The 17439-nt window shown below is 32.4% G+C and overlaps 1 protein-coding gene across 1 annotated transcript in view; it reads left to right on the top strand.

The window, feature by feature from the left end:
- Positions 1-17439, top strand: part of LOC139514222 (adenylosuccinate synthetase isozyme 1-like) — a 118525-nt gene that overhangs the window by 38656 nt on the left and 62430 nt on the right. The window contains exons 6-7 of the mRNA XM_071303073.1: positions 10322-10383; positions 11312-11393. Coding sequence (XP_071159174.1) covers positions 10322-10383; positions 11312-11393 — 144 coding nt within the window. The remainder of the gene's footprint in view (positions 1-10321; positions 10384-11311; positions 11394-17439) is intronic.

Below are 17439 nucleotides of genomic sequence, written 5' to 3'. Positions count from 1 at the left end.
GTAAACTATGATTATACTACTTTGATATATAGAGACTCTCTGTATTCTGTCTACTGTTTTCTTTGAAATGTTTACTATTTTTAGGGGTCATACCAGTTGCATATATATTAAAATAAGTAAAACATGTGGAAACAAGAATGTGTCCATAGTACAAGGATGCCACATCAGCACTATATTTTCTAAGTTCCGAGTTGATTAGACTTCAACTTTATCAAATACTACCTCGACCAAAAACTTTAACCTGAAGCGAACAGATGGATGGACGAACGAACGAACAACGAACACACGGATGCACAGACTAGAAAACATAATTCCCATAAATAGGGCATAAACATTTATTGTTGAAAGTGAAAGAAGTGTTTGGCAAAAATGAAAGTAGGGTAGAGATTAGAGGTAGGCAGGACCTTTTATAGGACGTCGGGATCGGGTTTTTTATGCCCCACCTACGATAGTAGAGGGGCATTATGTTTTCTGGTCTGTGCGTCCGTTCGTTCGTCCGTCCGTCCGTTCGTTCGTTCGTCCGTCTGTCCCGCTTCAGGTTAAAGTTTTTGGTCGAGGTAGTTTTTGATGAAGTTGAAGTCCAATCGACTTCAAACTTGGTACACATGTTCCCTATGATATGATCTTTCTAATTTTAATGCCAAATTAGAGATTTTACCCCAATTTCACGGTCCACTGAACATAGAAAATGATAGTGCGAGTGGGGCATTCGTGTACTGAGGACACATTCTTGTTATGCTCTGGATTTGGGAATTGATCCTTACGGGATCTGGGAATATATATTTTTCAATTTCGGGATATGAATTTCTTTAAATTCTGCATCTAGGGATTTCATGTTTCTAAAACCGGGATTTTGGGATCAGGACCCCTCCGACCACCCCTCAAATTAGACTTAGTCGGTCTTAGTCATTTATACAAGATTCATATCCTACCATTGATATGTTAATAAGGCTTTCAAAAGAAAAAGCACTGATGGATTGTCCTAGAAGCATATTTTATTAGACTAATAATGGTCTATATATAAGCAGTTACATTTATTTCATGTTTGAAGCGGTTCAAAATTTTAATTCAATTTGACTTTAACCAAAAGATGCATTGTAGCAAAGGAGAATAATAATTGTGGTCTAAGGCCAGAAAACACGAAAATAATTAAATAAACAGAAAGGAAACAAATATCGGACTTTGGAAAAAGGGCTTTTGATATCTTTTATGAAATTCTCCATACATAACATCTTTTACAAAAAATCATCCTACGACAGTTCACAAGCTGTATATGCCTGCAATTTCGCGGGTGTGTTCTAGTATTATTAAAAATAGAGATAAACTGTAAACAGCAATAATGTTCGGCAAAGTAAGACCTACAAATAAGTCTATCTATCAAAATGATCAATTGACCCCTTAAGGAGTTATTGCCATTTGTTAATTTTCAATAGTTTTCATAAATTTTGTGAATGTTTGTTTTTTTCCACTTTAACTACTAGGCCAAGTTCATTATAGATAGAAATAATTTTAAGCAGCAAGAATGTTCAGTAAAGTAAGATTTACAAACAAATCACCATCACCAAAACACAATTTTGTCATGAATTCATCTGTGTGCCTTGTTTAATATGCACATAGACCAAGGTGAGTGACACAGGCTCTTAAGAGTCTCTAGTTTGTCTTGTTTTAATTATTTAGCCCTAATTTTAGCCCTAATTTGGCTAAAATCATTTCTATCTTGAAATTTATATCATAATTTGCATTCTGACCAAACTTGTTGAACATTCAGAGTGGTATACAAAATATTGCTTTCAAAATCTGAACAAGAAATATAATGTCAATCCCAAATTTTGATTAAAAAAGCATTCATGGATCGAGGAAGATAAAATATAAAGAAAAATATTTTTTTATCAATCCTCCCCCTTTCTTTGCATAAACATTTATTGATATCAAGAATGTAAAGCAAGTATGATGGGGATTGTATTTATATAAACAGTTTCAACACACTGAAATATTGAAGTTGTCATAATAATGTTTTAGTTTGCCAATCGTATAAATGAATTTGAAGGCCTAGCAACTGTCAAAATACTTCAACTTGATAGATAAACTTCACTCGCCACATTCACAAGTTCCTAAGCAGCAAAGGTTGCCATATACTTTTAGAAATAGCCTTTGGTGTTTTAGGACGCAAAGGTTTCACAACAAAACTGTGTCTGATGATTCATACTGCCAACCACCAACATGACTAAAGATAAAGCATAGAGGTTATTTAAGGTGTAATACCACCAAATCATGGTACTTAACATCTGGTTGTATACGAAAATAGGTCCAAAAAATATTCCCTTGAATTTGACAAGTTTCAAGTTTCAAGTTTTTAGCTCACCTGGCCCGAAGGGCCAAGTGAGCTTTTCTCACCACTTGGCGTCCGGCGTCGTCGTCGTTAACAATTTACATTTTGAACTTCTTCTAGAGAACCACTGAATGGAATGGAACCAAACATGGCATGAATGTTCCTTATGAGGTGCTGACCAAGTGTTGTTACTTTGTAGCCGATCCATCATCCAAGATGGCCGCCAGCAGGGGACTTAGTTTAACATAGGACGCTATGGGAAATGCATACAAATGACTTCTTTTAGAGAACCACTGAATGGAATGAAACCAAACATGGCATGAATGTTCCTTATGAGGTGCTGACCAAGTGTTGTTACTTTGTTGCCGATCCATCATCCAAGATGGCCGCCAGCCGGGGGACTTAGTTTAACATAGGACCCTATGGGAAATGCATACAAATGACTTCTTTTAGAGAACCACTGAATGGAATAAAACCAAACATAGCATGAATTATCCTTATGGGGTGCTGACCAAGTGTTGTTACTTTGTAGCCGATCCATCATCCAAGAAGGCCGCCAGCGGGGGACTTAGTTTAACATAGGACCCTATTGGAAATGCATACAAATCACTTCTTCTAGTGAGACATATAACTCAACCACTGAATGGAATGAAACCAAACATGGCATGAATGTTCCTTATGTGGTGCTGACCAAGTGATGTTACTTTGTAGCCGATCCATCATCCAAGATGGCCGCCAGCGTGGGACTTAGTTTAACATAGGACCCTATGGGAAATGCATACAAATGACTTCTTTTAGAGAACCACTGAATGGAATAAAACCAAACATTGCATGAATGTTCCTTATGAGGTGCTGACCAAGTGTTGTTACTTTGTAGCCGATCCATCATCCAAGATGGCCGCCAGCAGGGGACTTAGTTTAACATATGACCCTATGGGAAATGCATACAAATGACTTCTTTTAGAGAACCACTGAATGGAATAAAACCAAACATGGCATGAATGTTCCTTATGAGGTGCTGACCAAGTGTTGTTACTTTGTAGCCGATCCGTCATCCAAGATGGCCGCCAGTGGGGGACTTTTGAATGAAATTAAACATGTTCCTTTCCTTATAAATGAGGTTGTGTTGTCACTTTTAGCCAAATTTTATATTTTTTTATATGATTTCAAAAACCCAAGTAGAATCAGGTGAGCGATACAGGCTCTTGAGAGCCTCTAGTTTATTTCTCAAAGACCCCAACAGGGGTATGTGAACAATAACAAATACTACATAAATATTCATAATATAACAAATAACAAAGTATCAAAGTAATGCAGTGAACATTATAAACATTCATTAACATATATACATTTGAAAAAGTAATGCATTTAAAGGAAGACAGTAAACTTCAAATGGACATATTAATGGTTGAAACAATATTAGTTTAATTAACAACAGATAGTACAATTTTACAAAATTTTGCAATTTTAAGAACACCATTGTAAGAGTCAGAATTAAATAATTCATAAAATTTGTCAGTACATGTATTATGATTGGTAATAAGATTACAAGGTAATAAAGATTTCCTTTCATTATTGAAAAAAGTACAATTAAATAAATAATGATATTCATCACCTAATTGGTTTTTGTTAAAAATGTCACAAATTCTGTCGTCACGTTCTATACCCCAAAAGCGACCCCTTTCAATAGGGAGTCGATGATTTAGACATCTAAAATTGCATAAGGCTTTTTTCAAATCATCTGGTAAATTAAGTAAATAAAATTCTAAACCATGATTATATTTAAAAATTCTGTAGTTAAGACATTTTGGTGAGTTAAAAATAGTTGTATACCAATTCTGCTTAAATTGATCACATAATCTCTGTTTAACAAGTTTTGATAAATTTATACATTTTGGTACATTTTGTGCAATCCAATATTCAGAAAAACCACAATCATTTAAGATATTTTCAATATATGTTATCCACTTAGAATGGAAAAAATCTTTCTTATGCATATTAAACAACAATTTGTACAACATAGCAGATATCTTGTCTTGTTTATTACATACGAGCCTTTTCCACATACCTATCATTCTGCTCTTTATAAATATGTCAGTAGGATATCTACCTAATTCTCCATATAAAATACAATTAGGAGTAGATTTTTTAACACCAAGTATAATTTTGTAAAATTGTAAAAACAAAGATTCAACAGCAGCATTATTCTCATAACCCCACACTTCACAACCATAAAGTAGAATTGGAGAAACCATAGTATCAAACATTTTAAGTTGGATATCAATAGGTAAACCTAAGGATCTACATTTTCTCAACATGCTATACATTGCTTTTCTACCCTGATCCAACAATTTAATTCTGTTTTTGGAAAAAGATCCATTTGACATAAAAATTATACCTAAATACACAAAGTCATCTACAACATTTAAAATTTCACCATTTAAAGTAAATACAGGTTTGTCAATAATTTTACGTTTATTAAATATAACAACTTTTGTCTTTGAAGCATTAATTTCTAAATTCCATGTCTTACAATACAAGTACATTGCGTTAAGAGCAGTTTGTAATTCTACCTTGGATTCAGCTAAAATAACAGTGTCATCAGCATATAACAACAAGTATAATCTTAAATAAACAGAAATTTCATCAGTAACAAGTACTAGGTGAGTTGCATCACATACATCAGATAGACCATCATAAGCTTTGGAAATAAACTCTACCAGGTCATTTAAAAACAGTGAAAAGAGTACAGGAGACAGATTTTCACCTTGACGAACACCAATATTACTTTTAAAATATTCAGATAACTTATAACCTTGCCTAACACAGGATTTAGCATTTTCATACATAGCATGTATAATAACAAACATATTTCCATCAACACAGTTTTGCAACAATTTACGCCATAATGCTGTTCTATTAACAGAGTCAAATGCCTTACGGTAATCAACAAATGCACAATACAATGGTTTTTTACGATACAAATATAGCTCAACTAAGCATTGAAGATTAAAAATGTGATCATAAGTACCATAATTTTTCCTAAAACCTGCCTGTTCTTCGCAGAGAACATTCATATTTTCTAAGTAACAATTTAATCTGTTATTCAATACAGTTGTAAAAAGTTTACCATAACAGCTCAGAATAGTTATACCCCTATAATTATCAGGGTCGGCCATGTCACCTTTACCCTTATAAATTGGACATATAATACCAACTGACCATAGGTCAGGAATTTTTCCAGATTTAAAAACAATGTTAAACATTTTTACATATATATCAATCATTTTCTGACATGAATTTTTCAAAAATTCATTTAATATCAAATCTGTACCACTTGATTTATTATTTTTCAATGACTTAATTGCTTTGACAACCTCGTCTACAGTAATGACAGAATTCAGTTCAAAATTCAAATTAGTTACAGCATTACAATCAATATCATCTGTAAAATCACCATTCTGATCATGTTGTACATTACTCAATTTCTTAAAATGTTCATGAAAACATTCAAGTGATATCTTCTCTAGTACATTTGTCTTTGTATTACTTGATTTGTTAAGTTATGACCAATAAGATTTAGGATCACTTTGACTAAGATTTCTTAACTTCTTAATGAAGTTTTTTCTATATTCATTATATTGTAAATTACAAACTTTTTTATACGCTTTACTACATCTAATCAAATTATTCTTGCTCTCTACAGATTTTACCCGCCAATTGTAACTTTTGGCTTTATGATAATCTTTCCTTTTAGTATAACACTCTTGATTAAACCATGGTTTTTTAACCTTACAATTTTTAATATTCCTATTACAATTATTGTTTACAATATTTTTTTCTTTTAACATACCACATTCAGAAGCAGCTTGTATAATAATATTATTACATTCTTCAATTAAACTGTTAATTGAATCTTTACTTACTCTTGCAATATCAATGGCATCCAATTTATCATTCAAACATACAATATTTTCATCATTCAAACAATCATTAAAAGACTGAAGATTTTTGCTATCCCAGACTGCTTTTACAATAGTACTGGGTTCACCAGAGTTCATACATTTATTAACATCAATCAATTTACACAATATTTTAACATGCAAGGCATTGTGAACATCACTTATCATTGGGTCAAATGGTAATACTTCAAATTCTGATATATAAGGAAAAAGTTCAGGTGATAAAATACAGTAATCAACAATAGTGGTGTTTTTACAAGTTAAAGCACCTATACCTTTGTCTTTACCTAGTCTATCATTAACAATCAGTAATTCAATATTTTGACACAATTGCAATAGTCTGTTTCCATAATTATTAACTGACAAATCTAAACTATTACGTGATACATCAATACCTAAAGTTTCTAAATTTACAGAGTTAATAACATCCTCTAATTGTACAGAATTAAGAACATAATCATTAATTTCAGTAAAATCAGTCTTAGTTCCTGTATGCGCATTAAAGTCTCCAAGCAGGCACACTTTACATCTCGTCTCTGCTGTGTATTTAATTATGTCTCTTTCTAATACATCGAAAATGTCAATATTACTATAATTACTACTCTCAGGCGGTATATAAACAGCCCCAAATAAAGTAGCATAGTCAAATACATTATTATCAAGTATGAACCACAAAACATTTTCATTTGAACTATTCAACACTTCAACATTTTCAAATAGATAATCACGAACAAACACAATAATACCCCCAGATTTACGTTTTGCATTTTTACGATTTAGAGGCGGCAATGATTTAAAATGCTTGATATTAATCACATCATATTGATCAAGCTTTGACTCACTGAAACATAGGATATCATAATTATTACACAACACCTCCAATTCAGGAGATTTTAATTTGCTTTTTAGATCACACACATTTAAAGCTAGAACTTTAACAGAATCGCAGCTATTTGATTTCACAGATTCACTTTTTGTATTCTGCACACTTGCATCAATAGAATTTTCTCCATTATCACTATTTACAAAACTAGAATGAGCTGTAACAATAACCTGACTAGAAACACGGTTTGATGAATTTCCCTCCTTGACTGAATTAACATGTACGCCATTATCACTATTTACAAAACTAGAATGAGCTGTAACAATAATCTGACTAGAAACACGGTTTGATGAATTTCCCTCCTTGACTGAATTAACATGTACGCCATTATCACTATTTACAAAACTAGAATGAGCTGTAACAATAACCCGACTAGAAACAGGGTTTGATGAATTTCCCTCCTTGACTGAATTAACATGTACGCCATTTACTCCATGTTGAGAATTGCGTCTTCCCTGCCTGACCTATTCAAGATTCCTAATTCCAAGAGAGCAGTAATCAACGGAGTCCACACCCAGTTTAAATAAATCATCTGGGTTCTCAACTGTTTGTCTGGAATTGTCTTTCAAAATGCAATGGATTTTTCTATCACGGGTATGAGCAAAAATGACAGTTGTAGGTAATTTATCCTACATTTTATTGCAGTAAAAGATTTCTGTGTCATAAACATATGTCTTGGGTATTTCAAAGCACCATAATTTTTATACGACCGCAAATTTTGAAAAAATTTTCGTCGTATATTGCTATCACGTTGGCGTCGGCGTCGTCGTCCGTCGTCCAACTTTAGTAAAAGTGAATGGAAATCTATGAAATTTTAACACAAGGTTTATGACCACAAAAGGAAGGTTGGTATTGATTTTGGGAGTTTTGGTCCCAACATTTTAGGAATTAGGGGCCAAAAAGGGCCCAAATAAGCATTTTCTTGGTTTTCGCACTATAACTTTAGTTTAAGTTAATAGAAATCTATGAAATTTTGACATAAGGTTTATGACCACAAAAGAACGGTTGGGATTGATTTTGGGAGTTTTGTTCTCAGCAGTTTAGGAATTAGGGGCCAAAAAGGGGCCCAAATAAGCATTATTCTTGGTTTTCGCACAATAACATTAGTTTAAGTAAATAGAAATCAATGAAATTTAAACACAATGTTAATGACTACAAAAGGAAGGTTGGTATTGATTTTGGGAGTTTAGGTCCCAACAGTTTAGGAATTAGGGGCCAAAAAGGGACCCAAATAAGCATTTTTCTTGGTTTTCGCACCATAACGTTAGTATAAGTAAATAGAAATCTATGAAATTTAATCACAAGGTTTATGACCATAAAAGAAAGGTTGGGTTTGATTTTGGGAGTTTTGGTCCCAACATAATAAGGGGCCCAAAGGGTCCAAAATTAAACTTTTGTTTGATTTCATCAAAATTGAATAATTGGGGTTCTTTGATATGCTGAATCTAACTGTCATGACTGTGTATGTAGATTCTTAACTTTTGGTCCCGTTTTCAAATTGGTCTACATTAAGGTCCAAAGGGTCCAAAATTAAACTTAGTTTGATTTTGACAAAAAATGAATCAGTTAGGTTCTTTGATATGCTGAATCTAAAAATGTACTTAGATTCTTGATTATTGGCCCAGTTTTCAAGTTGGTCCAAATCGGGGTCCAAAATTAAACTTTGTTTGATTTCATCAAAAATTGAATAAATGGGGTTCTTTCATATACCAAATCTAACTGTGTATGTAGATTCTCCATTTTTGGTCCTGTTTTCAAATTGGTCTACACTTAAAGTCCAAAGGGTCCAAATTAAACTTAGTCTGATTTTAACAAAAATTGAAATCTTGAAGTTCTTTGATATGCTGAATCCAAAAATGTACTTAGATTTTTTATTATGGACCCAGTTTTCAAGTTGGTCCAAATCAGGATCTAAAATTATTATATTAAGTATTGTGCAATAGCAAGTCTTTTCAATTGCACAGTATTGCGCAATGGCAAGAAATATCTAATTGCACAATATTGTGAAATATCAAATTTTTTTTTAATTAGAGTTATCTTTCTTTGTCCAGAATAGTAAGCAAGAAATATCTAATTGCAAAATATTGTGCAATAGCAAGATTTTTTTTTAATTGGAGTTATCTTTCTTTGTCCAGAATCAACTTAAATCTTTGTTATATACAATATACAATGTATATTCACTTTTTACTACCAACTGATAAATTAAAATAATCTTTACCATTCAGTGATAACAAGCAGTTTTTTTTACATCTTAATATTTTATGATGTATTTAAATGAGTAGTTATTGTTGCAAACTCCATTAGAAATTTTAATTGAGATTAGTTTTGGAATAAGGGAAAGGGGGATGTGATTAAAAAAATTGGGTTCAATTTTTCTCATTTGAAATTTCATAAATAAAAAAGAAAATTTCTTCAAACATTTTTTTGAGAGGATTAATATTCAACAGCATAGTGAATTGCTCTTAAGAGAAACAAAAATTTTAAGTTCATTAGAACACATTCATTCTGTGTCAGAAACCTATGCTGTGTCAACTATTTAATCACAATCCAAATTTAGAGCTGAATCCAGCTTGAATGTTGTGTCCATACTTGCCCTAACCGTTCAGGGTTCAACCTCTGCGGTCGTATAAAGCTACGCCCTGCGGAGCATCTGGTTTTATTTGGGATTTCTATAGAATATTTTGTAATCTTGAGGTTACATGGTGACTAAACCTTGTACACAGGTAAAATAAGGGGAGAAATTTGATTGGTTAGCTTCCAGTGATGGTTATTTTCTTATATGCAATGCAATGTTATGTGATATTTTTTCTATAGTACTGGACAGGATAAAACTTTACTCATGCCAAGTATTTCTTCATTTTAAACAAAGATAAATTCTAAAAAAAATTTGAAAAGTGCAAATTTAACAAAGACTAATAGGGGAAAATCAATGGTGGTATTACATCTTAATGCAAGTATGGATATTAGATTTTATTTATAGAGTAATTCAGGAACTAATTTAATCACAAAACTTGATGTAATAATTCTATACTCCAAATGCTCATATAACAAAACTGAAGAGTTTGACCTAAGAACAAGTATCAAAAGCTCAAATAGTTGTATTTCTTGAATGAAGTGGAATAATTTATTGTCATAATATCTTTTCAGGCAACTAGAAATGGTTTGCGAATGTGTGATTTATTGGGTGATTTTACACTTTTTTCAGACAAGTAAGTATGTAAAAAGAGCTAAGCTAAAACCACCACAAGTGACAAATGATTTAAAAACTTTGATTGACAACACATATTTCACCAATTTATATATGACTAAAAGTAACAAAGGAAGTTCATTTATTATACCCCACGTAACAAAGTTGTGGAGGGTATAATATTTTTGACCTATCAGTCCATCAGTCCTGTTTCTTGTCATCACAACAACTCTCAAACCTCACAACAGAATTTCGTGAAACCTTTTTAGATAATAAGGACATACTATGTAGATTTGCATATCAACAGGAAATTGCGATTCAATTTATCTGCATTACTTGATCCCTTAAGACAAATACATTAAAGAAGTGTAACACCCCCCTAACACAAACACACATATGCACAAACACAAACACAAAAACAGAACAATATAGCTACCACTTTATTCAAACTTATGCCAACTGCTTCAGTGACAAATTATAATGGGAACCTGCATAAAACATTTTTTACTTTTTTGAAAAAGGCTATACATGAAAACTAAATTACATTATCTTCCTATAATAATAGAATGTTGGGAAAATTATCCAGAGTTATATCTTACATTAATCACAGAGAGAAGATATTGACTTGATATTTGTTAAATAGTTTACACCATGACAAGTTATAGATTAAGTTAGAATTTTGTTCTTTTTCAAAAAAGGTTTAACAGTAGTGGACTATGTATTGCCATGCAACACTCACACAATGCTAATATGAATTTTTATGACAATAAATAAATATGCTATTTAGATTTTAAAATTTGTTGGCTTGGTCATTCCACTATTGTCACATCCAAGTTTTAGGAAACTCATACAAAATGACAAGAACAACATCATGTAGACAAAATGTGGGTTATGAGGCGTTCACCTCTCAAGAGTTTTGCCCCTTTATATGGGTTCAATTTTTATTTCAGGTATCAAAAACTTATAGATTATTATACATCTCATCATCCTGATATCACAGTAAATATTGAAGAAGATCTTAAAAAATTAAAGGTAAATTACACACCTTAATCATATTTTAATGTAGTATGTACAATGCAACAAGATATTCATATTTTGATGTATGTATAATGCAACAAGATATTCATATTTTAATGTAGTATGTACAGTGCAACAAGATATTCATAGTTTAATGTGTAGTATATGTTCAATGCAACAAGATATTCATATTTTAATGTAGTATGAACAATGAAACAAGATATTCATAGTTGAATGTAGTATGTACAATGCAACAAGATATTCATATTTAAATGTAGTATGTACAATGCAACAAGATATTCATATTTAAATGTAGTATGTACAATGCAACAAGATATTCATATTTCAATGTAGTATGTACCGTTACGATTTAGTAATCGTAATGGATCTGGTGTTGTCAATAATGTATAGTAGTAATTTTACGAGTCAGCTGTTTTGTTTACATTTTGGCATTGCTATTTTTAGCTCACCAGGCCCAAGTGAGCTTTTCTCATCACTTGGCGTCCGTCGTCGTTAACTTTTACAAAAATCTTCCCCTGTGAAACTACTTGGGCCAAATTTAACCAAACTTGGCCACAATCATCATTAGGGTATCTAGTTTAAAAAAAGTGTCCGGTGATCAGGCCAACCAACCAAGATTGCCACCATGCCTAAAAAAAGAGCATAGGGGTAAAATGTAGATTTTGGCTTATAACTCTGAAACCAAAGCATTTAGAGCAAATCTGACATGTGGTAAAATTGTTTATCAAGTGATGATCTATCTGCTCTGAAATTTTCAGATGAATTGGACAACCGGTTGTTGGGATGCTGCCCCCCAATTGGTAATTTAAAGGAAATTTTGTGGTTTTTATGCCCCACCTACAATAATAGAGGGGCATTATGTTTTCTGGTCTGTGCCTCCATTCCTTCGTCCATCCGTGCGTCCTTTCGCTTCAGGTTAAAGTTTTTGGTCAAGGTAGTTTTTGATGAAGTTGAAGTCCAATCAACTTGAAACTTAGTACACATGTTCCCCATGATATGATCTTTCTAATTTTAATGTCAAATGATAGTTTTGACCCCAATTTCATGGTCCACTGAACATAGAAAATGATAGTGCGAAGTTCAGGTTAAAGTTTTTGGTCAAGGTAGTTTTTGATGAAGTTAAAGTTACATCAACTTAAAACTTAGTACACATGTTCCCTATGATATGATTTTAATTCCAAATTAAAGTTTTGACCCCAATTTCATGATCCACTGAATATAGAAAATGATAGTCATTTTAGTGCGAGTGGGGCATCCGTGTACTATGGACACATTCTTGTTGATTATTATCTTGAATACTATTATAGATAGAGATAAACTGTAAACAGCAATAATGTTCAGCAAAGTAAGATCTACAAAAAGGTCAACATGACCGAAATGGTCAGTTGACCCCTTTAGGAGTTATTTTAACCATTTTTTGTAAATCTTAGTTATCTTTTACAAAAATCTTCTTCTCTGCAACTACTGGGCCAAATTAATCCAAACTTGGCCAAAATCATCATTGGGGTTTCTAGTTTAAAAATGTGTGGCGTGTCCCTGGCAACCATCCAAAATGGCTGCCATGGCTAGAAATAGAACATAGGGGCAAAATGTAGATTTTGGCTTATATCTCTGAAACCAAAGTATTTAGAGCAAATCTGACAGGGATAAATTGTTTATCAGGTCAAGATCTATCTGCCCTGAAAATTTCAGACAAAACAGACACCCTCTTGTTGGATTGCTGCCCAAGAATTAGTAATTTTAAGGAAATTTTGCAGTTTTTATACGACCGCAAAAATTGAAAAGTTTTTGGTCGTATATTGGTATCACGTTGGCGTCGTCGTCTGCGTCATCATCGTCGTCCGAATACTTTTAGTTTTCGCACTCTAACTTTAGTAAAAGTGAATAGAAATCTTTGAAATTTTAACACAAGGTTTATGACAACAAAAGGAAGGTATTGGATTGGTTTTGGGAGTTTTGGTTCCAACATTTTAGGAATTCGAGGCCAAAAAGGGTCCAAATAAGCATTTTCTTGGTTTTCGCACTATAACTTTAGTTTAAGTTTGTTTAGTTATCTTGGTTAATGTTAAGTTTATGTGACAGTTGTAATAAAGTTTAGCTTTATACTTAGGACTATCAACATAATATCAATTATTAGTATAGAAGGCGAGATATTTCAGTGTGTGCACTCTTGTTAACAATTTTCATAAAATTTGTAAATTTTTATTAACATTTTCCACTGAAACTACTGGGCCAAGTTCATTATAGATAGAGATAATTGTAAGCAGCAAGACTGTTCAGTAAAGTAAGATGTACAAACACATCACCATCACCAAAACATAATTTTGTCATGAATCCATCTGCTTCCTTTGTTTAATATTCACATAGACCAAGGTGAGCGACACAGGCTCTTTAGAGCCTCTAGTTGGTTATTATCTTGAATATTATTATAGAAAGAGATAAACTGTAAACAGCAATAATGTACAGCAAAGTAAGACCTAAAAATAAGTCAACATGTCCAAAATGATCAATTGACCCCTAAGGAGTTATTGCCCTTTATAGTTAATTTTTAACAATTTTCAAAAAAAATTGTAAATTTTTACTTACTTTTTCCACTGTAACTGCTGTGCCAAGTTCATCGTAGGGAGAGATAATTGTAAGCAGCAAGAATGTTCAGTAAAGTAAGATCCATCACCAAAACACAATTTTATCATAAATCCATTTGTGTCCTTTGTTTAATATTCACATAGACCAAGGTGAGTGACACAGGCTCTTTAGAGCCTTTAGTTAAGATAACTGAACCTTCTTTTACATGGCTATTGTTTGTTTTGCCAAAGTCGACCTATGATCTATAGGAATGTCCCGTCAGCTGTCCTTCCACTTAGTCAACTTTCTTTCGATACGATAATATGAGAGGTTTTCTGGATATCCACTTTCATTTTAGCAGAGAGAAATTGTTATTTATAGATTATCATTGATCATCTCAACCAGATTGATTTTGTCGCTTGAGCTGGTACGGCAAAAGCGTGAAAAGCAATCGAGTTCAGATGACCAATCATAATCTGTTTATCGCTATTTTACCTATGACAATGTTGTTGATTTCATGTCTATTTCATTAGCAATGCCACATGCCTCCTTAGTTTATAACAACAATTGTTCATCTCAAGCGAGTAGCATGATATGAAAAATTATCACAAAAATAGATCAAAGGAAAAATGCGCAAAATAGCGATAAAGATGTTTACAGCATATTGTACATAAATGTAAATGTATGTTACTGTGAAAGTACTTTTATTCGTGGGGTACCAATTTTCGTGGTTTTCGTGGATGACTTTATCCACGAATTTAAGTGTCCAACGAAATAAAACAACCATTGTCCAAATCAAGACATGGAAAGATCCCCATCGGGTAGGTTTGACTACTGATATGATCTAGAGAATATATTGAATAACGCCAAATCTGATATTACTTTAATAGCAGTCACAGAACTACAACCGCATGCAGGGTTATACCTATTTAATCTTTAATAACCTAAGCTGTACAATTTTTTATATTTTAAATCTCATAAAAAATATTTTTGATCGATGAAAGTTAGATTTCCGGTATTGATATGCCAATATGATAAAGTGTTTATTTTATATATCCTCATAGTTATCTTACATATGGGAAATAATAATTTCATGCTGGGCTTGCAGGGTTCGACACTAACGGTAGTCCGGTAGTCCGGTGCCCCCCTAAAATCTAGGAGGACTACCAAAACATGGTTAATCAGTAGTCCTGTGGACCACCTGGAAATTTGTATATGGTCTGGCTATTTCAATGCTAAAAATTGGCATAAAAGACCTCCCAATTATGTTTACATTTTCAAAGACAGTGATGGCATTTGGAAGAACGTAAATTTTATATTGTTATTATGAAAGCACTTTTGAGATCCAGATTTCTGATCAGAATCTTGGGTTGCACTAATGACAGGACGATTGCCCGGATAGTGACAGGACGGTTGACCGGACGACATATAAATAGTCATAACTTTTTTGTTATTTAGTAGATTTGTTTAAAATTTGTAGACCTTAAAGATATTAAAGTATATCTTATGAAAATCAAACAAAATAAGTGAAAAAAATATTTTTGAGCAAATAAAGTTGACCGGACGGTATTCACATACGCAGATATACGCTTTAAATATATATTGAAATGATCAACGCAAGTGTTAATTTCTCCTTTGTTTTACAATATTCGTCTATGAGATTAATAAATATATTATACGAAAATGTAAACTTCATGATAAACAAAAATGTTTTTCTGCCAAAAAAATTAACCGGACGGTGTTCACATTCGCTAATGTACAAGTAGATTATACATGTATGTTAATAAAAAAAAATAAGGATTAACAATATTTAAGCAGCTGATTTAAGTCATGAAACTGAGAAATCTGTGACGTCAATAAATACATGAAAATATAAACTTTTTGGAAAAAAAATGTTTTTCTTCAAAATAAAGTTGACCGGACTGAATTCACATTCGCCGATGTAATTTAACAGAGACATTGTGTCATATGATACAAGAGATTCGCAAATCTAATAGAGTCTATAGTTGTAATTTATGTGTCTGGTTTTAAATATATTAACAGGATCTACACAAGTGTTAATGACTCTTTTTTTTCATTAGCATTTTTTCAATGTCATTAGCAGCATATCTCAATCTTAGTAGATTTTGGTGTTGATACATGCAGCCTTCTGTTTTGAAGGTGTTTTCAACTTGGCTGGTGTTTTCAACTTGGCTGATGTCTATTACTTGACTGGTGTTTTTGGAGGCTGAGGTTCCAAGGGTAGGGACACTCAAATAAGTGTGCCTCCTAAGAGTCCGCGAAACTCTCAGGATTCACGATTTTGCGTAATATTTTTCATAGCTTCTGGGCCGGGGTCTTGAACGGCCGCCAGATCCCTCACCGAATGGCGAATATATTTTGCCTCACTTTTAAAAGAATCTAGTTAAGCCCCTAGATACAGTAGAAATGAATTCTATATAATAGTAATCAAACTTCGAATGCTTTCGAAGAAAAACTGAAAGACTATAACAAGGTGATTTTTTTTATGACTGAATTTAAATATAGTGACAGACTAGTTAGTGACAGTATTATACTAAAGTAACGTTGTGTTCGATGCCCGTGCAAGGTTAATCCATGTTCCTTTATTTTCTATTATAAAGGGTCAGAACACGACTTAATACAAGTTTACTCCTTCAATGTTATAGGTCATATTGCAATACATTGTTGTTATTTTTTCAAATGATTTGATACCGGGAGATTGGTGATCTCACTTTAATTTAATGCATGTCAGCTATCTAGTTTTATCTGAGATTTTGTATTGTTTAATATAAAAAGTGTATGCAATTCACTGTAATCTTTGATTGGATTCTAATTGCCAACTGATTATATATAAGTTAATTCAATTAAATGTATTTGATGTCTCAGGTGTGAAAACTTAAATGACATGATTATTGGCTTGATTGGTGATTACGACAGGTGTCAAAATTAGATAGTAATCTTAATTACATGTACTTAATAAATATTTTAAATATCAGGGGCCTGTTTATCGAAACTGTCCTAAGTTCTGTCCTAAGAATTTCTTAGGACAGAATTTAGGATAAAGTTAGGACCGACTTACGAAACGTCTCAGCATGCACATCGAAGCTATCTTAGGAATATCTTAGCTAGGACCTCCTAACCGATGTCCTAAGTATTGGGGAAAAAGAAAATACAAATTAGATATGAAAAAATACAATATGATATCATATTTTATCAATAATTTTGTTTTTTCAAATATAGTTAATTAGAAACTAATTAGTAGTTACATTAAAGATAATAAATGATTATTGTATAATATTTGTACATTTAAACTGTATAAAACAAAACATAAGACAAAAATAATAACTACGTATTATATAAAAATTTAACAAACTAATTGTAACTAGATATATAATCTGGTAAAAATCATTACATGTTTTTGAGTGAGTTGAATTCGAAGTGTCAAGGTTTCAATATTTAACAGTCCAAAGACAAA

This window comes from Mytilus edulis, chromosome 3, assembly GCF_963676685.1.
Source record: "Mytilus edulis chromosome 3, xbMytEdul2.2, whole genome shotgun sequence".
NCBI classification, from domain to species: Eukaryota; Metazoa; Mollusca; class Bivalvia; order Mytilida; family Mytilidae; genus Mytilus; species Mytilus edulis.
Note: the sequence above shows the minus strand (reverse complement) of the source record. Positions and strands in the feature narration are given on the sequence as shown.